Source organism: Oncorhynchus nerka, linkage group LG9a (assembly GCF_034236695.1).
Source record: "Oncorhynchus nerka isolate Pitt River linkage group LG9a, Oner_Uvic_2.0, whole genome shotgun sequence".
NCBI lineage: Eukaryota > Metazoa > Chordata > Actinopteri > Salmoniformes > Salmonidae > Oncorhynchus > Oncorhynchus nerka.
Window position 1 is genome coordinate 37,423,694 of NC_088404.1, and position 27,637 is coordinate 37,451,330.

Sequence of the window (27,637 nt, forward strand, 5' to 3'; positions counted from 1 at the left end):
TTCCCGTGATTGGCAGATAGCAGGTTGATTGACATGTCGGACCCCGCGAACACCGGGTACTGGTCAGTACAACACAACCACCTCCTAGCCTAGCACATAACACACAGCTGTCTGTGCGGGTCGCTACACAGCCCCCCCACCACAAAGTCCCTCGTCCCCGAGGAACAAACAAAGTCTCTGAAGCGACCCGGAGGTCTCCTTTGCCTGCGTGGCCGTGATGGTCGCAGAGTGCCCCTCTGGGAACCCGGGGATGAAGGCAGGGATATGGGGACAAGGAAGCGGGAACGGGTAATACAGTCCGTGGTTCTGGGGAACCACGCGGTGACACAGGGGGAGACAGGGGAGTGGGCTGTCTGGAGCCTTGTCTGTGGCACCTGAGGGTGGGTGCCTGGAGAATGTCATTGCCAGAGAGGGGAATTGTGGGGGTTCCTGGGGTTTGGGGAGAAGAGGCCCCTCTGTATGGGGCTAACCTGTCCCGGTGCAGTGCCACCTTTCTCCCCCTGGGAGGAAGCTGCACCGGTACACAACCTCCCCTACCCTCTCCAGGACACTGCAGGGTCCCACCCAGTGACTGTCCAACTTGGGGCATCTGCCTTTTTCCTTAGGGGCTGTAGACCCAGACCAGCTCCCCAGCCACAAAGTGCCTTCCCGGGTGTGCACGTCATAGTTCCTTTTCTGCCTCACACCTGCATTCACCAGCTGCTCTCTGGCGAAGGTGTGGGCTGTCTCCAGGCGGTCCTGGAGTCTCCGGGCATACTCCGGCCCCGGAGGAACATGAGGGCTATCCAGGGGCCGACCAACGCCATCTCCGCAGGGGTGCGGATCTCTCTCCCCAGCATGAGGAGGGCAGGCGTGCAGGAGGTGGAGTCTTGGACAGCGGAGCGGCATGCCATGAGGACCATAGGCAGGTGCTTGTCCCAGTCACGCTGGTGTTTGGAAGAGACGATGGCCAGCTGCTGTCCAAGCGTTTTGTTGAAGCGCTCCACAAGGCCATCACTTTGAGGATGGAGAGGAGTATGCGGGTCTTGTGCATACCCAGCCTCTCACACATGGTGGCGAACACACGGGACTCAAAGTTTCTGCCTTGGTCGCTGTGGATGGACTCTGCAGCTCCAAACCTGCTGAACATCCCCGCTGTCAGGGCGCCGACGATGGTCTCTGCCTCCTGGTCAGGCAGAGCATAGGCCTCGGGCCATTTTGTGAAATAGTCCATGGCCGTGAGCACCCAGCGGTTTCCACTGTCTGTGGTGGGGAACGGCCCAACTACATCCACTCCCACCCTCTCCATGGGAGCCCCCACTGGGAACTGTTGGAGCTGAGCATGAGAGCGGCCTGGGGGCCCTTTCTCGCTGTGCAGTTGTCACAGCGGCGACAAAAGTCCTCCACATCCCTCTTGTGCTGCCCCCAGTAGAAGCCCTGACGGAGACGGCGCAGTGTTTTTGTGACCCCAAAGTGTCCAGTCCCCACCCCCCATGAGTACTCTGGAGCACAGCCTCCCGCAATGCTTTTGGGACCACCACCTGCCACCTCTCCTCTCCCGTAGCTGACTCCTTCCATGCCCGCTGTAGCACGCCATCAGCCAGCCGCAGTCTCTCAAACTTCGACCACAACCCTTTGGTCGCGAGTGAGAGCGCTGTCACCTCTTCCCATGGTGGCCTCACCTGCGCCTCTACCCACTGTAGCACTGGCTGTAGGTCTGTGTCCCGTCCCTGCTGCTGCCGCCATTCAGCCACGTCGACAGTCTGCAGCTCACAGCAGACAGGCCCGCTCGCCCGACACACTGTGGCACAGACACCCTCCTCTGCCCGCAGCTCTCTCTCCCGTCCCTCTCTCCGTTCACAGTGGCGGCAGCCGTCTGCAGTGCAGGGCCGACGGGACATGGCGTCGGCGTTGGAGTGGCGTGCCCCTGCCCTGTGCACCACCGTGAAGTCATACGGCTGAAGCTCCTCCAACCAGCGTGCCACCTGCCCCTCTGGCTCTCTGAAAGACATGAGCCACTGGAGAGCAGAGTGGTCAGTCCTTACAGTAAAGGGCAGACCACCCAGGTAGTACTTGAAGTGTTTGACGGAAGCCACAACAGCCAAGAGCTCCCGCCGGGTGACACAGTAGCGGCGCTCATGTTTGTCAAATGTTTTGCTGAAGTACGCCACCACTCTCTCCCCTCTGGCCCCACCTGGGCCAGCACCCCACCCATGCCCACATTGCTCGCGTCTGTGTCCAGGATAAAGGGCAAGGTGAGGTCAGGGGGCGAGCACGGGGCCTCGATCAGTGCACGTTTGAGGGTGTTGAACGCCTCCTCACACTCCACTGTCCAAGTGAAAGCCTTGTCCTTCGGCAGCAGGCGGTTCAGTGGAGCAGCAACGCTTGAGAAGCCCCGTACAAACCTCCTGTAGTACGAGGCCAGGCCCAGGAAGCTCTTCAGCTGACGCTGGTCGGTGGGGGTGGGCCAGTCTCTGACAGCCCCTACCTTGTCCTCCATGGTGCTGATCCCCTCCTTCCCCACTCGGTGGCCCAAGAAGGACACCTCTCTCCTCATGAAGTGGCACTTCTCGGGGTGGAGCTTCAGACCTGCGGCAGCCACCCTCTCCAGCACACGCCGTAGCGCCCCCAGGGCTGACTGGAAGGAGCTGCCATGGGCCAGGATGTCATCGAGGTATACCAGACACTGCTGTCGGGGGATGCCATCCAGCACCCTGTCCATCAAACGCTCAAAAGTAGCTGGAGCGTTGCACAGGCCAAAGCACAGGACCTTGAACTGCCAGTGTCCTCTGTTAGTGGAGAACGCAGTTTTGGCTCTGGCCTCTGGGGAGAGGGGCACCTGCCAGTAGCCACTGCGGAGGTCTAGTGAGGAGAACCAGGAGGACCCCTAACCAGGTCCAGCGACTCATCGATACGTGGTATGGGGTATGAGTCCTTCCTGGTTACCTCATTCAGCCGCCTGTAGTCCGCACAGAACCTCAGCTTGCCCCCCTTCTTCGGAACCATGACGACTGGCGCCGCCCAGGGGCTGTCTGAGGGCTCAATGAAGTCTGCCCGCTGCATCTCCAACACAGCCTTGTCTGCCGCCTCCTGGCGTGCCAGTGGGATACGGCGGGGACGCATCTTGATGGGTCGAGCATCACCTGTGTCGATCTCATGCTGCACCAGAAGAGTCTGACCCACCTCTTCCTCACTCAACGCAAAGCTGTCTCTGAATTCAAACAGCAACTGCCACAACCGTTCCTGCTGCTCAGGGTCAAGACCAACACAGTTCCTCCCCCATATCTCCCTCACTGCAGACAGTGTCCTCTCCTCTCCCATCTGGGGTAGCTGGGCTGGGGGTGCGGCCCGGGCTCACAGAGGGCTGTGTCATGGAGGTAGCTGGGGGAATGTAACACACCGCCGTAGGTGACAGGGGGACTGGGGAAAAGTCACACACAGCTGTGGGGGAGGGGCGCAGCCATGAGTCTCTGCTGCTTTAACTGTTGGAGTAAAGGGTTTGTTGGGTTGAGTGAATGTGACATTAGGGGGCCATGGTGACTTCCGTCCCTCCCTGGAAGCTCAGTGTGCCCCTATTTAGGTCTAACTGGCAGCCTGTGCTCCTAAGAAAGTCCAACCCCAGGATACAAGGGTCCTGCACAGCCGCCACCCACACAGGATGACGCACAGTCCTGCCCCTACTGTCAGAGTCATTATTCCCTTCCCTTTCATGGGTGCCAGCTCACCTGTGACTGTGCGGAGCTGCACAGTTGTAGGCTCACACTGAGTCCAACCTGGCACAATATCTGGCCTCACCAGGGTTACTGTGGACCCAGTGTCCACCAGGGCGGAGCAGGGCACCCCCTCCACAGTGACAGGGACATGACAAAAGTCCCCAACACAGGTCCGGCCCACCACAACAACAGGCTCCTCCGCTTGCCCTCGTCTGCTTCTGGGGAAGTGGAGCCTTGCTTCCCGTCTGTGCCGGTGGGCTCCTCCTGAAGATGATGGTGGTTGGGATAGAAAGCCAGGGGTCCGCACTACCCGGTCTATGCGGACCCCGAGCCGTTTCCCTGAGCTCTGGGGGACATGGGGCAATCTCGGCGCAGATGGCCTGGCTGGCCACAACCCCAGCAGACCCTGGGACCAGGGCTTGTGTTTCGTGCCGCCTGTAGCGACACAGCCCGAATGAGTTCTGTCATTTCGGCCACCCAAGCAGGCTTTTCCGGCCCGGGCTGCTCTGCCCCCAGCTCGCACAGAGGGTGTGTCTCCCTGCACCCCCACCAAAGCCCCAGCTGAAGCCCCAGCCCACACCAGCTCCCTCTCCAAAGCCATCTCCAAGGCTGTCTGCAATGACTCAGGATGAGCCAGCTGGGTCTGTATGCGCAGCTCCGTAGGGGAGAGCGCCTGTATGAACTGGTCCCGTGCTAGCTCGCTCTGCACGGAGGGGGCATGTGAGCATATGCCCGCCGAGAGAGGCTCTCAATGTCATTAGCTAGCACCCGTAGAGGCTCTCCAGGCTGCCTGCGTCTATTCCTCAGTTCGGAGCGCAGTAGCCCGGGCTGTACACACTGTCCATAGCGCCTCCTCAGTGCTCCCACTAGAGCACCATAATCATGCCTGTCCTCGGGGCTAATCAATATCAAACAGGACAGAGCTTCATCCGTGAGGCATAAAGCCAACTGCAGTGCCCTTTCTTCATCCGACCACCCCTAAAATGAGCTAACAGTTCAAACTGAGCATGAAAAGCTTCCCAATCCGCCTTACCGGAATACTTCGGGGTCTTAACAGATACGGACGCAGCCGGGAACTGGGCGCCGCCATGTTTGTTTACATCCTGAGCCCCAGATTCCTCGTCACGCCGCGTCGACGTCGCCACTTTCGGTCCGCCCACCAGAATCCGCGCGAAATACACTCGACGAAGCACTCATGCCCGCTTCAGCCACCATCACTCTAACGTCCTCCCTCAAGCGGCCTCTGCGCTCCGACGCCCTGGCGATCTCCTCAGACAGAACCCCCGACGTCCATTCACACGCACCTCCTTGGCCATAATCGTCCCCTACCTCCACCTTCACTTTCGGATTCCCTCGAAGCATTTTCAATCCCCGTTCTCACCTACGGTAGCTAGCCACATAAGTCAGCTAGCTAGCTGGCTAACTTGTATCAACGTTTTTACTTCTGACACCAATGTAATGACCTGACTAGATCATAAATGAACAATTGTCCAGACAGAGGCCTGAGCTTGCGAATTGACGGTTTATTGAACCAACTTTACACAGGCTACTGTTTGGGCCGTAGCACACGCCAAATAGATAACCCACAATCCAACCGTGACCTTCTCTTGTGAAGCCCAGATGTAAGAGAGAGAGAACAAAGGCTGAACCTGGTCTTAACTTCCAATGCCCAACCCCCCCTCCACGCCACTCCGCCAACCACCAGGATGCCCGGCATCAGAACATTCCAGGCATTCCCGTGATTGGCAGATAGCAGGTTGATTGACATGTCGGACCCCGCGAACACCGGGTACTGGTCAGTACAACACAACCACCTCCTAGCCTAGCACATAACACACAGCTGTCTGTGCGGGTCGCTACAATATCATACGTTTTTCAATTCGTAACATAACTTAATACGAATTGTCGTAACATATCATAAAAATGGGTGATGGACATCCACAAATTAATACATACCATACGACACGTAACATAGAATACTAAACAAAGTATCTCGGATTTACATACGGAATAATACTAAATGCTCTGAGACCATGTTTGCAACCCAGAATTTGGTGCATGCTACACAGTGCCACTGTAGGGCTGTCAGTGGTTGGATGAGGCGCAGAGTCGGAACATAGGCTACACAAGTTGTGGTGGAGGGAGTGAGTGCATGCTTAAATACAGTATAACAGGCTACATGACCAAAGGCCATGCCAAGTAAAGGTGGAGCAGCGACTGCGTGGCAAGATTCTTATCGATTGTTTTTAGAATCTACGCATTGTTATGCTTAACATTCGGGAACGAACGTCAAGATTCTGAAAAAATGCTATTTGAGAGAAAACCTGGCGTTTCTCATTCTCGTGTGCATATGAGAAAATCGTCGTGGAGTTCATGTGTCTTATTCGACGAAGTGGCAATGTTTAGAGCTTGCGGAGGGGCAGCCCTTTGGAGTCTGGCATTATATTTACTGTAATAGTTAGTCAGATGTAAAGCATAGGTTGAACGAGAAAATAGACAAGAGACCGTGCGTCAGACACGTGCTGAATGTAGCCTACACAGGGGCCGGTTACCCTCTGGATTTATTTTCTCGCTGTAATACAAAGTAGCAGCTCCAAAGGATGCAGGTGAAAAAACAGAGGGGCTCGGACAGGAGCACTGGAGAGGGTACCCGTAAAAAGTCATCATGCTTCTCAAACATCAAGATATTTTTGATATCGGAATGTGCCCTGATGTTGGCACAGGGCACTGTTGGAGCCTACCTGGTGAGTGAAACAGTTTAAGCGGTGTCATTACGTCTGTGATGTCTCTCGTGAGAACATCTGTCCAGACTCAGGTTTCATATGAATTCTAATAATTTGGGCCATTTTATCTTAGCTATAACTCCGCGCCAGTACAGAGCATGTAAGCAAAGTAGGCTATCTGTCATGAAACGGGCAACAGCTATGACATAATGAGATACATTTTACCCGGTTTAAAGCAGGCTTGACATACACCGGTGTTTTAAATACGCAGTAGCCAGTGCCCATGCCAGGCTAGCCAACATGTGGACTCAATATTCAATTCGAAACAAATTTTCGTCTGGTTGAGGAGTTTAACCTTGTCCATATGTCCACAGCTAACATAGCCTATTTTCCCTCTGTCAAAACAAACCTGTTAATGATGGGTTGTTCTCCTAATGCCGCACCTAAATAATCCAAGTACCCAAAATAACACTGATTCCGTAGAGTACAACCATTTACAGGTGATTTGTTAGTTTATGCGGCAAATGGGCCATATAGCTGTAATATACATGTAATATGCTGCAATAACACAATCTATTGGTGTGGCTGGATAAGTGAAATTATAGGCCCCTACCTGTATTATCAGAGTGCCCGGCTTGAAAGCAATGCTATCTTGTTTAAGAAGAGCAGACAAGCCTATTCAACTCTTTTATCTCAAGTTCACACCTGATGCTTCTGATATGCTATAGGCCTACTCTTTTGAACCGTTTAAATCGTTTTAGTCCTAATAGGTCCTCCTTACAGAAATATTTTCTATGCTCCCTTCTCAAATTCAGTTGATGTTTTGGTGATGTTTATAGTAGGGCATTTTAAGTCACAAAGTGGTATGGTGGGCTAGTGCCACTTCCCAGGGAAATCAAAGATGTAAACTGAAATGCTTTGACCTTATTTGGAGTGGAACGTGTTATCTATTCTGTGCCACTGAACCAAAAGCCTCCTCCTGACCATGGGAACAGTGTAGCCTATGTGGATGAGGCATGTTGGTATCCAGTCAGAATTTCCCCTGTAAGGAGTGGACTTGGATTGTTGAGTCAAATGTACAATTAACAAGAATTCACCACTTCCTGCCTTTGATATGAAGTTTAATGACCCCAAATTATTGAGAGGAATGTTTTCCAAAGTACTTGGTACTTCGTTTTTTCAATCTATTTTATTCTATTTTTATAACATGTTGTTATAACATGGTTTAAAAAAAATCTATTTAGATGGACTAACTTTCTAACACTACTTGCTTGTGAACCAAGTAACATTATCATCAAATTGGGCCTACAACCAGTAGTCTCCAACCTTTTCTCTCTGACTTGGATGGAACATTGCACACATTTTTCTGTGATGTGTCTCTCTGCTATGTACAGACTCGCCGGTCACAGTGGAAGGAATGAGTCTATCAGGATTCCTCTGTGTGATAATTGGTCTAGTTATGTCTCATTGAATTGAATGTAGTTGAAACGGGAAGATGTCTCATCTGCAGCAATGGCTGCAGGGGACTCTGATGGCTTTTATACATAGGCACTTATAGCTTAGCTTAGCTAGAATGTTTACACCTACAGTATTAACTACCATTTAAAGCCCTGTCTCACTTTGACTAGGTAAATATTTTCAACTACACTTTCCAGGAGGTTATTCTAAAGAAGGTTAAACCACATTTAACTAATACGGGTACACTTTATACTGGTGAGTAAAGATGAGCAAATTATGGATCTGAGAGGGAAGCGCATTAACAGGCCTTCAGCCATGCTCTATCGCTGTCAGCACAGGTAGTCTCTTTCACATGGCACATGCTCTATTTGCATGGGCTGGAAACCAGGCACCAGCTACAGGGACAAGCTGATGACAATGTCATGACTTTATTTGAGGTCCTCCTGTGTCAGAGCTATTGTTGTATACATGATAGGGTGAAGCAACTTAAAGTGTGTGCTGGTAGCCAGGGAGCCAGCCTGGAAGTCATGGGTCATGGCCTATACTCTTGCTCTACATTAGCAGCTTACAATTGACTTTTCCCAGGCAACATAGTCTCTGGGTAAACAGTCAGTGCACATACCTGCATAGACAATCACTCTCAACACTATGGGGTTGTGGTTGACTCTCAGCTTCCCTAGTTTCATTTTGAGAATGATCTGGAAATGGTGTGTAAACCTACCTTACGTTTTTAGTTCTCGAGAAATTCAAAAGAACTCTGTGGTTTCAGCCCACGTTGAATGTTGTGGTGATGACTGACAGTGGTGAATTTGTTTGCTGTTACGTGCTCCATCTACGCATTGCAAAACAGGCTGAACTGTCTATGTACTTTATCATTTCTCCTGCATATATTTGATTTTCAAACCCAACATTAGTAGTTGATTATATTAATTCTACACTAAGTTTGAGACTTTAATGCATTCAGGTTAAGCTATAGTTAAAGTTTGGTGTTACTACCTCGCCCTCTCCAATCTTGCAACTTGCCAAAACCTAATATTTTGGAATTAGACAGGGTTCTGTAAAGGCTTCTGGCAGACACTGAATTGCCCTTTTGAAAGGGCGTCTAGACAGCATAGGAACCTGAGACGCACTTCAACAGTTTTAGTTAGCAAAGGGCTGTAGTTATGTCATAAACTGTGCTTACACAAGCCTCATCCGCTTGTTAAAAAAGGGTGTGGGGCTTGGATCCTCTCATTCTGGACAGGTGAGGTAATGTTGAGGCTAAATGGTCACATTGTCCATGAAAACACAGCCAGACAAGTTTGCATTGTAACCATGCTGCAATAAATACAACAAACCTTCCTGACTAACTGTTTACTTTTGAGTTCAAGATTCCAGGTGTATCTTAACTAGATTTCTGTAGCTAGAGTGAGTTACTCATCTGTCTGCAATGTATACAACCTTTTTAGATAACATAGAACTAACTATAAATATTTTTTTTCAATTATTGAGTCTAGAAATGCAGTATATTTTAGTAAAATGCTTTGATGGCAGAGTGCATATACAACACATGGAATTTGGGGGACGGGTGCTCTTCTAAACTCACTGCTGTCAGGCCCACTAGTGCCCGAGTCTAGTCTGGGCAAGAGATGACATGATATGGTCTGCTTGGCCTGGCTGCCATTCCTCTGCTGTGGTGTGGTGGTGAAGTGGAGGTTCGGGAGTCTGTGCTGGTGTCTGCTGATAGGCCTTGTACATAGGATGACTGACATCACTACATTGATTTATAACACTTAAAAAATATATATATATTTATTTAACTAGGCGAGTCAGTTAAGAACAAATTCATATTTACAATGACGGCTTACCCCGGCCAAACCCTAACTTGGACGATGCTGGGCCAATTGTGCACCACCCAATGGGACTCCCAATTACAGCCAGTTGTGATACAGCCTGGTATTGAACTAGGGTCTGTAGTGACGCCTCTAGCGCTAAGATGCAGAGCCTTAGACTGCTGCACCACTCAGAAGCCCAACCTGTGGTCGTGTTCAAATTTAATCAAAGTGTAGGTAGTTGAATTAGTATAGTTATTTCTCAGTCACACCTGCCATTTAAAGTAATCACTTTGTAAAGTCACAGAGAAGACCATTTTTCCTACTGGCAATGGCATCCTTCTCTAAGTTAGCTGTTATTTTCCTGTCCCCACGGCTCCTAAGAGGAGCTTAATTTAGCATTTTAGCCTGTTGGACATCACTGTGGGAATGGAAGAGGACCATGCCCTTTCAAGGACATTTTGGGAAACATCCGAAAATAGTTTGATAATCGTTGTGAAAATATGACAGGTGGGCTATGGCTCAGCAGTTGGTTCCCAGACATTGCAAACCCACATAATTTTTTATGAACTCTCTAGACAATACTCACCAATTTAATTTGATGCATCTGAGGATCCACTCCTTTGAGAAGGGGCAGCCTATTGTACTTCCTGCAGAGCAAAGCCCCATTTCCACTAGCATTTGGAATTAGGGCTGGCTCAAATAGAATTCTCAAATTAGAGCCCATTCAGGGGAAACTGGGACCATCGCAGACCATTTTCACAACTAATGCCAGCTCGATTAGATTTCAGGTTGGTGACACCGTTACTATGAAACCACCAGCTGATCACAGCTGGATGCTGACACCACCTTTAGCTAGCTCGTCTGGGCTTGTTGCTGTTACCTAGCACATGGACAAGCAGTACTGAGTCATACATGGCACAAATTACCACCATAGTTGGCTCCTTCATTCATTTTTGTACTGCACAATAAACTTTTATGAGAACAGTCAGCCCTCGAATGCTAGTTACCTAACGTTAGCTAGCAAATCAGAGTTGAAAAAGCTAGCTAGCTAGCTAACATTAGCTAGTAGGAATTTTAACTGGCCAGGTCGTGAAAGCTAGCTAGCTAGCTACATCATATCAAATCTGTCATCTGGTTTGCTTGGTTAGCTAGCTAGCTAAAGCCCAAGGCCATAGCAAGCTAAACATTTTTGCTAACTACATGGCTCTGAGTCTGGCTGGCAGTGGCAGGAGTATGGGGTAATGTTAGTTACAGCATCGTGAGGGTGAATAAAAATGATTCAACATCTGCACAGTCACGGCTACATAGCAACATGACAACATTTTTAATTTCTGGAGGTAGTGGAAACCCAATTTGAGATTGCCCACAAAGGCCAGCCCAACCCAGGTTGACTTCAAATGGCCAATGGAAACGGGGCTTTTGGGTAATTTTCCAAATTCTTTATGGTAGAGCGTTTGTGTGTATCCCATGCATTTCTGCTTCAGTCTGGCCTTGGTGTTCCTTTGCATCATTGTAGCCTGTATAGTGTTGATAAAAAGGTGTGGGTGGTTGGTCTTATGTTCTTTAAGAATCTTTCTTCCCTATTAGTTGTGGGTGTTCCGTATCACCATCTAGGAGGCAACCGGTGTACCAAAAACAGAAGACTGGCCAGATTTACCAAGGTCATTGCTATCAAACTATATATAGTCCTCCTGAGCCTCTGTGAAGTTGGTCTTTAACATTCAAGATGTATTCATCATGGAAATCAGTGTCTTACAAAAACTTGCCTTCATAGCAGTTACAAATGGGGTTTGGTAAGTCTGTGATGGGATACATATCACATGAAAAAAATGTAAATTAAATGGAGATCAATTTAATCATTATACGTAGTTAGGATCCTATCTGATGAACTGAAATGCATTCCATGATATCTGACTTCCATGTATTCTACCAACAATGGCAGAGGGGAGGCAAAATCCCCTGCTGCCCCAACTTCCATCCAGAGACAGTGTTATGCTCTTATCTTTTACTTGCGTTAAATGCTGCACCATTAACTCAGAGAGAGAGAGAGGGAGAGAGAGAGAGCGTTTGGGGAGGATGCACTTTCCATAAAGCCATGCGAGTAAGTGATGCAGTGCCCAGCTAATCAAAAACAGGGCTCCATCTTGGCAGAGAGAGGATTTTACTCAGAGCACAATGAGAAACATCTGAAAGAGGTCTCAATGTGAGTCAGTATATCCAAAGGAAAGGGATTATTTCAAAGGGCACAACCTCAATAACATGGTATTTTCATAGCCATGTCATATTTCTCTAAACCCTCTTGCATGCAACTTAATTCACAATTCCACCATGCAAACAATATCACATTTCTTCTCATTTGCATGTACAGGTACCTGAAGTTTGGGAACCCCTTGGCATGTTAATCCTTATAATTCCAATATCTAGAGTTTTATGTGATTATTTTGTATTTCATTTGGGAAAATCACATCTTTCATAGATGTTTACTATAGAAACATGTCATTTGTCTTATACAGTGGGGCAAAAAAAGTATTTAGTCAGCCACCAATTGTGCAAGTTCTCCCACTTAAAAAGGTGAGAGAGGCCTGTAATTTTCATCATAGGTACACTTCAACTATGACAGACAAAATTAGAGAGAAAAAAATCCAGAAAATCACATTGTAGCATTTTTTTATGAATTTATTTGCAAATTATGGTGGAAAATAAGTATTTGGTCACCTACAAACAAGCAAGATTTCTGGCTCTCACAGACCTGTAACTTCATCTTTAAGAGGCTCCTCTGTCCTCCACTCTTTACCTGTATTAATGGCACCTGTTTGAACTTGTTATCAGTATAAAATATACCTGTCCACAACCTCAAACAGTCACACTCCAAACTCCACTATGGCCAAGACCAAAGAGCTGTCAAAGGACACCAGAAACAAAATTGGAGACCTGCACCAGGCTGGGAAGACTGAATCTTCAATAGGTAAGCAGCTTGGTTTGAAGAAATCAACTGTGGGAGCATTTATTAGGAAATGGAAAACATACAAGACCACTGATAATCTCCCTCGATCTGGGGCTCCACGCAAGATCTCACCCCATGGGGTCAAAATGATCACAAGAACGGTGAGCAAAAATCCCAAAACCACACGGGGGGACCTAGTGAATGACCTGCAGAGAGCTGGGACCAAAGTAACAAAGCCTACCATCAGTAACACACTACGCCGCCAGGGACTCAAATCCTGCAGTGCCAGACGTGTCCCCCTGCTTAAGCCAGTACATGTCCAGGCCCGTCGGAAGTTTGTTAGAGAGCATTTGGATGATCCAGAAGAAGATTGGGAGAATGTCATATGGTCAGATGAAACCAAAATATAACTTTTTGGTAAAAACTCAACTTGTCGTGTTTGGAGGACAAAGAATGCTGAGTTGCATCCAAAGAACAACATACCTACTGTGAAGCATGGTGGTGGAAACATCATGCTTTGGGGCTGTTTTTCTGCAAAGGGACCAGGACGACTGATCCGTGTAAAGGAAAGAATGAATGGGGCCATGTATCGTGAGATTTTGAGTGAAAACCTCCTTCCATCAGCAAGGGCATTGAAGATGAAACGTGGCTGGGTCTTTCAGCATGACAATGATCCCAAACACACCGCCCGGGCAACGAAGGAGTGGCTTCGTAAGAAGCCTAGCCAGTCTCAGATCTCAACCCCATAGAAAATCTTTGGAGGGAGCTGAAAGTCCGTGTCTCCCAGCAACAGCCCCAAAACATCACTACTCTAGAGGTGCTCTGCGGCCAAAATACCAGCAACAGTGTGTGAAAACCTTGTGAAGACTTACAGAAAACGTTTGACCTCTGTCATTGCCAACAAAGGGTATATAACAAAGTATTGAGATAAACTTTTGTTATTGACCAAATACTTATTTTCCACCATTGCAAATAAATTCATTAAAAATCATACAATGTGATTTTCTGGATTTTTTTTCTAATTTTGTCTGTCATAGTTGAAGTGTACCTATGATGAAAATTACAGGCCTCTCTCATCTTTTTAAGTGGGAGAACTTGCACAATTGGTGGCTGACTAAATACTTTTTTGCCCCACTGTATATAGTTGTTTGTTCTGTAATAACCAAAATGATATGTCACTTAAATAACCTTAATTTTCGGACAAATCATTTTTTCTCAATGTTTAGGCCTACAGTCTTGGTTACTTGGTTTTCAATGGTAATTGTAAAATACTGCACCCATCTGAGATGTGATTCAGTATACCAAAGGCCATTCATTGAACTGCATCAAATGTTGCAAGTGATTCTTGTGGTAAAACAATAACCATGATCCATGCCGTATTTATTTAATTGCTATTTGTAAGCTAGGTGTTTTCCCCCATTTTCCTCTCAATTACATACTTCTCAGCTAGTGAGAAAACAATTAGGCTTTAAGCCTGGTAATATTTTAGCATCGTAATGATGATACCCTGTCATTTACGAAGTTAATCAGTTATGGGAAGTTAGTTATGATTGCCGTTTATGAGCAACATATTTCCTCTGCTGTTGCTTTCTCAGGTGAGTGTCCTGACCACCCTGGAGCGACGATTCAACCTCCAAAGTGCCGATGTGGGTGTGATCGCCAGCAGCTTTGAGATTGGCAATCTAGCTCTTATCCTATTCGTCAGCTACTTCGGGGCCAAAGCAAACCGGCCAAGGTTGATTGGCTGTGGGGGTATCGTCATGGCGCTAGGAGCTCTTCTGTCAGCACTGCCAGAGTTTCTAACCAAACAATACGAGCACAAGCCAGGGCAGACATGGAGGACTGAGGTGGGCAGGAATGGGTGTGCCAACAGTACCAGGAATGGTGGGCAATATATAGAGGAGTTGTGTTCCAACAAGGCAAACACCAACATGATGTACCTGCTGCTGATTGGGGCCCAGATGCTGCTGGGGATTGGAGCCACCCCAGTTCAGCCCCTGGGTGTGTCCTACATAGATGACCATGTGAAGAGGAAAGACTCCTCTCTGTATATAGGTAAGTTAGTTAGATGCATTAATACACTATGGGAATACGTTGCTACACTACAGGATATGTTAATACACTATAAACCAGATTTACTACACACTGAGACCACTTCACACATGTCATTTTAATGAGGAAATAAAACAGAAAAGGTGGACCATTGAGATTTAATAAAGGTCCAGGAGGGAAGAATCTCATTGTATCATTGTGAGCCTCCATTTCTATTTAACTTTACAGTTTAACCTTACAGTTAAATATAAATGGAGGATCACAATGACACAATGAGATCTTTGTCAAGGTGACAGAGACATCTTTGAGGGATAATTGGACATTTCACTGCAATATATTATATTTTTTTCTGTATTTGAGTGTGCTCCTCTGTAGCTCAGCTGGTACAGCATGGCTCTTGCAACGCCAGGATAGTGTGTTTGATTCCATAACTGTAAGTTTCTTTGGATAGAAGTGTCTGCTAAATGCCATATAGCTATTTTATATTAAAATAATATTTAAGAGAAGGAGATTGTTATCACACTAGCATTTCACAATCTATTTGTTCCAGTGCCAATGGGTTCATAAGACTACCCAAATTGTCCCATCTGTATGGTGGGAGGACAAACAGTGGTTGTGTTTGTCTTCTCATCACTGCCGGAAGGTGCAGTGTGTACACAGCCCTGCCTTTGAGTCAATACAGCATGAATGTATTCTCTGTGTTGTCTTTCTTTTGTCCCCAAGCACAATCTGGCCCATGTGACTGCCAGGTGAGCAGATCTGTGAGGGGTTTATTATCTCCATTACATTTGTGCTGGAGTCACAGTCAAGTGCAGATGCCTGGGATGAAACAGAGGCATAAAAGTACAAAATGTCTCCACTCAGCTGGCTTGCGCTCTCACACAGGTATTTGACCAACTGCTGACTTAGCGTTTCAAGGTTTAACAGTGTATTCAAAGCACTTTCTGAGCTAACCTTAAATAGCAGATGATTGTTTGCGAATGTACCCTGAGGATACTGTCTCTTTGCAGTGCCTTACTGCATCTTTGAATGTATTTCACTGATGTTTGGTAAGATATACTGTGGTCAGTCATCCCAACAAACTTCTCAAAATGAAGGGTTGTGTGGCTCTGACGTATTTGCTCTGCTGATTGTAAAGGCCATTGTATTGACAACACCCTAATGTTGTTCTGCCTTGCACATTGAGCATTCAGTATATGTGTGTCATGAGCCCCCCTTGTATAACCACAATTAAATCAAATCAATATTGTATTTGTCATATGCGTCGGATACAACAGGTGTAGAATTTACTGTGAAATGCTTACTTACGAGCCCTAAAAAATAAAATAAAAAAATACAACAAAAAAGGAAATAGTAACACAATAAAAAAAACAATAATGAGGCTATATACAAGGTGTACCGGTACCGAGTCAATGTGAAGGGGTATGAGGTAGTTGAGGTAATTGAGGTATTATGTACATGTAGGTAGGGGTAAAAGTGACTTGGCAATCAGGATAGATAATAAACAGAGTAGCAGCAGCGTTTAAAAGTGTGTCTATCTGTGAGTGTGTGTGTATGGCGTCAATATGCATGTGTGTGTGTGTGTGTGTGTGTGTGTTGGAGTGTCAGTGTAGTATGTGTGAGTGTGTGTGTGGGTAGAGTCAGTGCAAGAATGTCAGTGCAAAAAAAAGGGGGTTAACTGTTTATCAGTCTTATGGCTTGGAGGTAGAAGCTGTTCAGAAGCCTTTTAGTCCCAGACTTTAAGCTCCGGTACCGCTTGCCGTGCGATAGCAGAGAAAACAGTCTATGACTTGGGTGGCTGGAGTCTTTGACAATCTGTAGGGCCTTCTTCTGACACCGCCTGGTATAGTGGTCCTGGATGGCAGGAAACTTTGCTCCAGTGATGTACTGGGACGTGCACACTACCCGCTGTAGAGTCTTATGGTCAGATGCCGAGTAGTTGCCATACCAAGTGGTGATGCAGCAGGTCAAAATGCTCTTGATAGTGCAGCTGTAGAACTTTTTGAGGATCTTTTTTTTTTACCTTTATTTTACTAGGCAAGTCAGTTTAAGAACAAATTATTATTTTCAATGACGGTCTAGGAACAGTGGGTTAACTGCCTGTTCAGGGGTAGAACGACAGATTTGTACCTTGCCAGCTCGGGGATTCGAACTTGCAACCTTTCGGTTACTAGTCCAACGCTCTAACCACTAGGCTACCCTGAGGACCCATGTAAAATCTTTACAAGTTGGAAGAGGCGTTGTCGTGTGCTTGTCATGACTGTGTCGCTGTGTTTACACGCCCTAACTTTGTTAAATATTTATTCTGATTGACTGAAGGGCGTACACAGGGCATGTTACATGACATCACAGCCTTTAGGCTAGATGCTGGCTGCTGGTTAAAATCTGCTGCCAGAGGAAGACCACCTGTAGAGATAATTCACAGTCATCTCACAAGTCGAGATGAAGCAAAAATCATGTCTATGATTGCAACTCGCTTTAAAGACCTAGAGTTGTCAAGGTTACAAAGAGATATCGTTGAGGGATAATTGGACATTTCCGTGCAACATGTGCTCTTTCTTCTTTATTTTTTGCTGATGAGAGAGAGAACATTGTTATATTGGTAGATAAAGCCACAAATCCAGATTAAAGCAGCCAGGTTTCCTAGTTTGATAAAGGCTGGCCTTAACGTAGTGTCCATGGATGCACATTAGCCTTCGATGGGATAGAGGAGACGTGGCTTGATGAATCAGCTGCTACATGCATGGCCCTGTTTGATATCTAAGCAGCACCACATAATGTGAGAATGGCTGATTGGGAGACAAGGTCCTTCCTGATATATTTACAACATTAGTAATATGGAAGACATTTGTTAGTGTAACACTGATGTGTCGGTCAAACTCAAACCAAAGGCCTTCAGTGTCTTGTATGGTCTCAGGCCAACAGCATATACAGTTGAAGTCGGAAGTTTACATACACCTTGAGATGTTGCTTCACTATATCCACATAATTTTCCTTCTCATGATGCAATCTATTTTGTGAAGTGCACCAGTCCTGCCTGCATCAAAGCACCCCCACATGATGCTGCCACCCCTGTGCTTCACGGTTGGGATGGTGTTCTTTTCTCCAAAAAGTACAATCTTTGTGCCCATGTGCAGTTGCAAACCGTAGTTTGGCTTTTTTTATGGCTGTTTTGGAGCAGTGGCTTCTTCCTTGCTGAGTGGCCTTTCAGGTTATGTCGATATAGGACTCGTTTTACTGTGGATATAGATACTTTTGTACCTGTTTCCTTCACCATCTTCACAAGGTCCTTTGATGTTGTTCTGGGATTGATTTGCACTACAGTACATTCATCTCTAGGAGACAGAACGCGTCTCCTTCCTGAGCTGTATGACGGTTGTGTTGTCCCATGGTGTTTATTCTTGTGTACTATTATTTGTACAGATGAACATGGTACCTTTAGGCGTTTGGAAATAGCTCCCAAGGATGAACCAGACTTTTTAATTAGGTTTAAAATTATTTTTCTGAGGTCTTGGCTGATTTCTTTAGATTTTCCCATGATGTCAAGCAAAGAGGCACTGAGTTTGAAGGTATGCCTTGAAATACATCCACAGGTACACCTCCAATTGACTCAAATGATGTCAATTAGCCTATTAGAAGCTTCTAAAGCCATAATTTTCTGGAATTGTCCAAGCTGTTTAAATGCACAGTCAACTTAGTGTATGTAAACTTCTGACCCACTGGAATTGTGATACAGTGAATTATAAGTGAAATAATCTGTCTGTAAACAATTGTTGGAAAAATTACTTGTGTCATGCACAAAGTAGATGTCCTAACCTACTTGCCAAAACTATAGTTTATTAACAAGAAATTTGTGGAGTGGTTTAAAAACTAGTTTTAATGACTCCAACCTAAGTGTATGTAAACTTCAGACTTCAATTGTACCTCCCCAACTTTCATTCTTAGTCCTAGTTATTTTTCACAATGTGCTCTGCTTTGTTTAGAAGTGACAGAAGCAAACAAGCACAGAACAGCTTTGACGTAAGACACAACTGCAGTGCCTTGTTAGCACTGTACAGTAGGAAGTGGACTGATTAAAGTTTGGCAGGCATAGAGGGAGATTTGGTGCGGTTCTCCTCATAAGCTGCAAGGAGAGTTGGAGGAAAACAAGCGGTGAGCATCAGAGAACAATGTGGCATTGAGTTGGGAGCATGTGCTCAGCTGATCGTCCTAATCCCCATTCTGCTGGCATGTCATGTGCTGGTAACAGCATGAATGGAGGAGATTGTCTGAATCTCTGTAAGATTGATTTGCTGTAGTACCCCCATGAAAAATCGGAATATTTATGTATTTTTGAGAGAAACATCTTTTTCCACAAAAGAAGTGCACTGAGCCTTTACTATTCCTGTATTAGCGGCCTGATATAGCTGTCTGTACCGCGGGCATATATAGCCCTCCCCAAAAAAACAATTTGCTTCACCCCTCCAACATCCTCCCGTGGCTATGAATGTATTGTATGATTATTCATGAAACATAATATGCAGGGGGTGTACACATTGTGACAGTAATCAGATAAAGTTGTACTTAAGTTGTGTTTTGCAATATTTTTCCTCTGCAAAATATTTTTTCTAACACTTTTGCAAGACAGTCCTGATTCAGCATGACAGTATTGACTTCCACTGCCTGGTAATAAACAGTCTCAAAAAGCTGAAATAGATGCTTCTATATTTTCACATACAGAAATATATTATTTTTGATCAATGCAGGCCAAACACAACCATAGATACATTACTAAAGAAAAATCACCCCAACATACTGTACTTGACATGCCTGGGGAGGTTGAATATGTTGTTTTATATGAGCTTAATACTTCCCAAAGGCCCATGATATGAAGGTTAGTAGCTGGTGTTATGGTAGCCTAATTGATTCTGTATGTTTAATGACTAAAACAGACACTGTCAGCATAGTGATTACCCTTTAGCTTCCTAGTCTGCCGTCAATCTGTCCCTTACAGAGAAATCACATGATTTCACATTACATTTCACATGAAATCAGTACAAAAGTGTTTTGGGAACACTTCATGTGGTTTTTCCGTATTTATTTTTTTAACCTTTATTTAACTAGGCAAGTCAGTTAAGAACAAATTCTTATTTTCAATGACAGCCTAGGAACAGTGGGTTAACTGCCTGTTCAGGGGCAGAACGACAGATTTGTACCTTGTCAGCTCAGGGGTTTGAACTTCCAACACTTCTGGTTACTAGTCCAACACTCTAACCACTATGCTACCCTGCCACCCCACTATGCTACCCTGCCGTAAGGGGTCTGTCTGTTTTTCGTCTGCCCGGCCTGAATAATTCCACTACATGCTCGCTATGGGAGATTTGACTCTTTGTATTTCACTACTATGCATTACTGCTGTAAGGATAACCTGAAATAACAGCCTCACATACTGTCCATAAAATGGATGGACCAGTGCGGTGCATTTAAAAGGCATAAGCAGTTGACAGAGGAGGAAGAAGTGGTAGTTGGCCTATAGGCAGTCAGAGAGCAATGAGTGACAATGGGACTCCTGCCGAAATAGAGAGCAGAACTACAGTATACAATATGATCCTTGTGATGGGTGATGAAGACGTATGGGCTATTTGAACACTGCTTGTGAAATGTATCTCTGTGTTCTCACTCTGACACAACCAGGTTCATACTGTACATCAATGTGTCAGGAGGCATGAATATTCATCTGCAGCTCATTGTATAATGCAGTGAGACCCAGGGTGTGAGGTGAGACTTTGGTGATTAGACTAATATAATACTACTATCACACCGTTGGTAGAAGTCTCTGCTCAGATTTATGTTCTACTGTGATATGTTCATTTCTAAATGACCATCATCACAAGCTTTTGTTGTTGAAGATGATGGCAGATGCCACCTATAGCCTCATGCATAGCATATTATTTTAATTAGCCAGTGGTATAAACTGTTCAGGTAATGGCAGTATGACATCAGTGGAAGACCTGTGAAAATGTGAGAGTGGGCTGTGGAGAAGAGAGGAGCAGAGAGAGCAGTGGTCTGTAGGAGTGAAGCCATAATTACAGAGTGAGGCAGGAATGCCAACCAGCTAGCCCTGAGGTGCGTCTGAGCAGCCCGACTGCACATGCATACCACATGTGAAAAACAGCTCCTACTGACTCGGAGACAGGGCTGGCCTGGGCAGAAGGACTGGGGCTGTCTCTCTCTGCCAGGCAGGACTTATAGTACTAATCGGCAGATAAAACGGATTGAAACGATGTTGGCATTTTTTTTTTATAGCAGCACTTACAGAGTGTTTCTCAAACTGCCTGACTTTTCAGGAGAAGTAGGCCTGCTTTAAGGTTAGAGTCTGACCACTGCTGATCCAGTTGGTTTTACTTTCAGTTTTGGGATCTGTCACTGTTGAACTTGTGGATCCAATCATGTTGAGCGCTGAACATTGTACTATTTTCCTCAAATGCAATACTACGGGTTGAAAGGATTAGTCTAGGTAGGGGTGAAATTGCTTCCATCACGACTTGATGTTAAAAGTGGTGCTGCGGATAAACACTGTGTTTTACGAGATTATCTTGTTTTCCATGTCTAGACGTAGGCACTCAATTGGGCCGAAGGGAGCAAATATGATTAGAGTTAGTCAACACGATCTCCCTCCATTCCCACTGCTCTTTCACCATATAGTTTTAATTATTGCTCTTCCCACAGGGTCTGAGGTTGCAAAACCATACAGCACATACATATACAGTTGTTCAGCAATAATGCTCCCTCCAAACACCATTAGGCCTTAACACTACCCATCCAACTCTCACTGCTTTTAAGGCTTTTTCAAGCCTGGGTAGTCTCCTGTAACATGAGAGGACCTATCTGCAGACTGAAATGATCACATTTGTTTATTCAGTGTCAATGTATTAAGTGGTTATGATCGGCTCAATTATTGATGTGCTTTTTGCCACCAGTGTAAAATGCTGTATTTCTAGGATCTGGGGTCTGTAACAGATCATTGTTTGATGATTGGAAAATTGTTAGTACTGCTCTGCATCAGCTAATTTAATGTCATATTAACTTCACAGGTTTCAGAAATGTTTTCCTAGATGTGGGGAGAGGCCGTAATAGAATGATCAGGCCTAGATCTTTTCTATTTTAAATTAGTGCTTCCTGCATTGTCATTGATAAAGATAGGAAGAGTGAAAAAAGATTTGAACAGAAGCGTCTATCAGAGATGTGGCCTTTTGAAATGCAATTCCATTTATCAGCACTCTGGTTTTAAACTTTGAGGCTTCATGTACCGACGGCAAAAGTCTGAGGTCCCAGCAGAGCGGAGCAGGAGAAGGGAAGAATGCTCTGTATGTTCCAGCGTATAAAGTACTCCAGTTTCTCCCTGGCCAACACAAAGCTGTGCAGGCACAGGTTGCGTGCGCGCACACACACACACACAAGCGCACACACACACACACACACACACACACACACACACCCTGGGATCTGTCATAAAGTCAATCCAAACTATATATGACAGACTAGCTACTGAGGGGGAACACACAAAGGTCCTTCTTTTTTTATTATGGCCAGAGACAAGACAAGTGCCCACTCCTTTGAAAAGGCACAATATGCGATTCTTACCTGAACAGTTTTGCAGCCTAAAGCAATTTGCCTGTGCTTACTGGCAGACACTCCTACAGTAGCCCCTTACATTACAGTTTCTTAAACTAAAACTCAAGACCTTTACTTCAAAAAGTCCTGTGATAAGTCACTTCAAGACATGCCCAAAGAGAAAAAAGAACATGCTTACATACTGTATGATGATCATTATGAAGACAAGAGAGGTTTTTGTTTTATTTAACATGCACAATATATCGGTGAACATATCGGATTCGGCCGATATTAGCTAAAAATGCCAACATTTTTATCAACCCAATGTCTAGTTTAACGCCGATGTGAAAAAACGATGTCAAAGCTGATGTGCATACCTATATAACGTAGGTACATGACGTAATGACGCTACGTAACATTTGGTGCTACACCTGCAACACAGCATTCCTAACCTAGCCCACAATGTCTGCTGTGTGGATCGAACATTCAAGCCGAGCAGTCATTTGAAAGAGTACATTTCAGCGAGACAACTCAAAGACGAAATCCATTAACACCAAGATAATGGAATTCATTGCCCTTGACAATCAACCGTTCTCTGTCGTCGGTAATGTTGGCTTTCGCGACTGGTCGAGCACCGGTACACACTAACGTTACCAAGCGCGCTATTGTTCCCTACCGGAGTTCCTTAGTAATAGCGTCACTGCTATTAGCTTCACAACATACTATGGAATGCCATTTTGATATTTGCGTGTCAAAAAAGATACGTCAAATAACACTATTTGACGCATTAAATAAGCTTTTAATTTGACACGTCAAATAACACTTTTCTATTATAGAATGTTGTGAGATCTGAATTTGTACGTGCAAACCAACCGCCACCACTACTATCAGTAGCAGTGTCAAAGCTGCACAAAAAAGTCTGCAAACAAGCAAACACTGGCCACGAAGATGTGTTTACAATACCGCATTGGTAATAAAGCATTATTTGTTCAACTGCAAATTCTGGGGTAGCTAGCTAGATTTAGCTTGGTACCTAGCTAGCACCAATACAACCAGCCTGAAAACAATGACCAGTAGAAACTGCAGTCATTTTCACTATTCTTAGCAATGATTTAGGAGTCATTGTGAGTAAGTATTAGCTAGGTAGCCAGTTGTTGTTCGCCTATTGAAATTAAACTTCAGTTTATGAAAATAAATAGCTAGCCAGCTAACCCTGTTGCCCAAAGCTAACGTTATAAGCAGCCAGCTAGCTTCATCTGGCTAGTGTGGCTCGACTTGAGCGGGTTATGTGTTGTGAAGCTAGCCACAATAAGGATTAGAGACAATAGTGGAATTTGCCTTCAAAATAAAAGTACCTATTTGAAAGTGATGCAGAAGATTACAATTGGTGGAATCATGCCGTATTTAGACTAGATGATGTTAAACAAGGTTGGAATGTGAAGCAATGAAATGAGGTATTAGTCTACACGGTGACACCCACAGAACACAACTGTGAAGAGTTTACGCAAATATTAGCACTGTAGCTCTTATCGCGTGACTGTGTGAAATCACCTCCCCAGTCAGCCTATTGTGTGTATTGACATTCATATCGCATTGTACAGTTTTACCTAAGGATTGGGGATCAATGAAATGGGGTAACAGTTTACTCAATACCCAATATATTTTTTCCCAGCGTCCTCCTCAGAGTTATCAGACTCTAAAACATCCGCACTGTATTGTTTTTCCTCTGGAATAGTGTTCAATAAACATAGGTTGAAAATAAATGTGGCTCAATTCACAGTTGTTTCAGAGTCCCGCAATAAGAGCTACGATGCTAATGTTCTCTGTGTAGACTGATACCCCATGTCATTGAGCCACAATCTATAGGTAAGGCTGTACAGTGAAATAAGTATGCCCCCAATTCTTCTGTAAAGTATAATACATCCAGTGTGATTTCAACAGATTTTTGTCAAATTAACAAATGATTGTCTTTTGTTGATTTTATATATCATTCCAAACTCGTTTAGCATGATCTATTAAAATATGTCATAATTATACTATTTGTATGCATTTACAACACTGTCAATGACAATCTTTTATTTTGAAGGCTAACCGCAAAGTCCACTATTGTTGATAATCCTTATTGTGGCTAGCGTCAAATAGATGGGTCCAACCACCATAAATGTTTTTATTTAATTTTACATTTGTTCAACTAGGCAAGTCAGTTAAGAACAAATTCTTATTTTCAATGATGGCCTAGGAACAGTGGGTTAACAGATTTTTACCTTGCCAGCTTGGGGATTTGATCTTGCAACCTTTCGGTTAGAAGTCCACAACTCTAACCACTATGCTACCTGCCACCCAATTAATCAAATAAGAACTGACGTATAAATTAGGGTTATTTAAGCTGATGACACCTAGCTATATAGTCAGCTAGATACGTAACTATAGCTACTAAAATGTTATGTCGTTTTGCTGTTTTTTGGGAAGAACATTGTTTGCATCCATGAGCTAACTAGCTTTTTTTATGACCAGCACTGTAGGTGCGCGAGACAATTTGACCAGCATCATAGCATATGTATCGATGAATCGTTGTGACATATGAAATACAAGTGATAGTGTAATCAATGTGTAATAAATACGTACAGAATTAATGAACGCGTTACATTATTATGTGACGTGCAATCATATTCAGGTCCTGATTGGTCAACAAGTTTATTTGACACGTCAAAAGTGTTATTTGACGTGTATCTTTTTTAACATGCCAAGACCCAAACGGTGTTCTATAAAAATCCTGGTTGAGGATGAAACGACTGAACAAATGAACAATGAAACAGCACGGCGGCCTACCCCAGCCAAACCTGGACAACACTGGGCCAATTGTGCACAGCCCTATGGGACTCCCAATCACAGCCTGATGTGATACAGCCTGAATTCGAACCAGGGACTGTAGTGACACCTCTTGCACTGAGATGCAGTGCCTTAGACCGCTGCGTCCATGTGTGTGTGTTAACAATTTAACTGTACTAGAATGCTTAAAAGGCCGCTAAAATTGTAAATATCGGTTATCGTATCGGGGTGTTTTGGCAAGGAATATATCGGATATCGGTATCGGACAAAAATGTAATATCGGTGCATCACTACTTTCTTATGAAGTCACTTCACAAGTCACTTCACAAGATAATTTCACTTTTATATAGTAATTTATCTATATAGTATAGTACCGTATTTACAATATCAACATCAACCACATTTTACCATACATCAACCTACATTAGCCCTGTTTTATTATTATTTTTATTTCACCTTTATTTAACCAGGTAGGTCAGTTGAGAACAAGTTCTCATTTACAACTGCGACCTGGCCAAGATAAAGCAAAGCAGTACGACAAAAACAACATGTAGTTACACATGGGATAAACAAATGTACAGTCAGTAACACAATAGAAAAATCTGTATACAGTGTGTGCAAATGAAGTAAGGAGGTAAGGCAATAAATAGGCAAATAGTGGCAAAGTAATTAAAATTTAGATCGGTAGAATAAACAGTTTTTCGAGGGTATGTTTGGCAGCATGAGTGAAGGAGGCTTTGTTTTGCGAAATAGGAAGCCGATTCTAGTTTTAACTTTGGATTAGAGCTGCTTAACCTCTTGCTCCTACCTGACACGCAGGCGTCCCATCTAGACATCTGCAAATGCGCTACGCTAAATGCTAATAGCACTCGTTAAAACTCAAACGTTCAATAAAATACACATGCAGGGTATTGAATTAAAGCTACACTCGTTGTGAATCCAGGCAACAAGTCAGATTTTTAAAATGCTTTTCGGCGAAAGCATGAGAAGCTATTATCTGATAGCATGTAACACCCCAAAAGACCCGCAGGGGACGTAAAACAAAATAATTAGCATAGTCGGCGCTACACATAACGCACAAATAATAATAATAAAATATAAAACATTCATTACCTTTGACCATCTTCTTTGTTGGCACTCCTAGATGTCCCATAAACATCACTTGGGTCTTTTTTTTTTTCGATTAAATCGGTCCATATATAGCCTAGATATCGATCTATGAATACTGTGTGATCAACGAAAAAAATAGCGTTTTAGAACGTAACGTCATTTTTTAAAATTAAAAAAGTCGACGATAAACTTTCACAAAACACTTCGAAATACTTTTGTAATGCAACTTTAGGTATTAGTAAACGTTAATAAGCGATCAAATTGATCACGAGGCGATGTATATTTTATAGCTGTAAGTCTGGAAATAATGTCCGGGTAAATCTCAACCAAAATATCCGGTCGGAGACCTGAAGAAATGGGCTGTCTCTTCTTCGTTTGACCAAGAAACAAAGCCTAGTCAAATGACAAGACTGTTGACATCGTGTGGAAGCTGTAGGTATTGCAACCTCGGCCCCATTTAATGTAGTTCGCCTTTATCAATCGGTTGAAGTGGCGCATGGATATATTTTTCCATTTTCAGTGATCAGATTTTCCTGCACTTTTCGATGAAACGCACGTTCTGTTATAGTCACAGCCGTGATTTAACCAGTTTTATAAACGTCTGAGTGTTTTCTATCCACACATACTAATCATATGCATATACTATATTCCTGGCATGAGTAGCAGGGTGCTGAAATGTTGCGCGATTTTTAACGCGCGAATGTTCGAAAAAGTAGAGGGTCGACTTAAGAGGTCAATGTGAGTCTGGAAGGAGAGTTTACAGTCTAGCCAGACACCTAGGTATTTATAGTTGTCCACATATTCTAAGTCAGAACCATCCAGAATAGTAATGCGGGTGGGTGCGGGCAGCGATCGGTTGAAGAGCATGCATTTCGTTTTACTAGCATTTAAGAGCAGTTGGAGGCCACGGAAAGAGTGTTGTATGGTGTTGAAGCTCGTTTGGAGGTTTGTTAACAAAGTGTCCAAAGAAGGGCAAGATGTGTACAGGTATACAGGATGGTGTCGTCTGAGTAGAGGTGGATCAAAGAATCACCCGCAGCAAGAGCGACATCATTGATATTTACAGAGAAAAGATATATATATCCTGTCCAGACAACAGGCCCTCCGATTTGACACACTGAACTCTATCTTTAAAGTAGTTAGTGAACCCGGCGAGGCAGTCATTAGAGAAACCAAGGCTGTTGAGTCTGCCAATAAGAATACGGAGATTGACAGAGTCGAAAGCCAGGTCGATGAAGACGGCTGCACAGTACTGTCTTTTATCGATGGCGGTTATGATATCGTTTAGGACCTTGAGCATGTCTGAGGTGCACCCGTGACCAGCTCGGAAACTTGATTGCATAGCGGAGAAGGTACGGTGGGATTCGAAATGGTCGGTGATCTGTTTGTTCACTTGGCTTTCGAAGACTTTAGAAAGGCAGG

The 27,637-nt window shown here is 44.7% G+C and overlaps 1 protein-coding gene across 2 annotated transcripts in view; it reads left to right on the forward strand.

Annotated features, from left to right (window-relative positions):
- The first annotated feature begins 5,721 nt into the window (after positions 1 to 5,721).
- The window catches only part of LOC115134250 (solute carrier organic anion transporter family member 3A1-like), a 69,915-nt gene continuing 47,999 nt past the window's right edge, over positions 5,722 to 27,637 (forward strand). The window contains exons 1-2 of one of the 2 annotated variants that reach the window (XM_029668032.2): positions 5,722 to 6,436; positions 14,227 to 14,686. In XM_029668032.2, coding sequence (XP_029523892.1) covers positions 6,293 to 6,436; positions 14,227 to 14,686 — 604 coding nt within the window. In that variant the 5' untranslated portion in view covers positions 5,722 to 6,292. The remainder of the gene's footprint in view (positions 6,437 to 14,226; positions 14,687 to 27,637) is intronic. The other variant, XM_029668033.2, reaches the window with a different exon arrangement.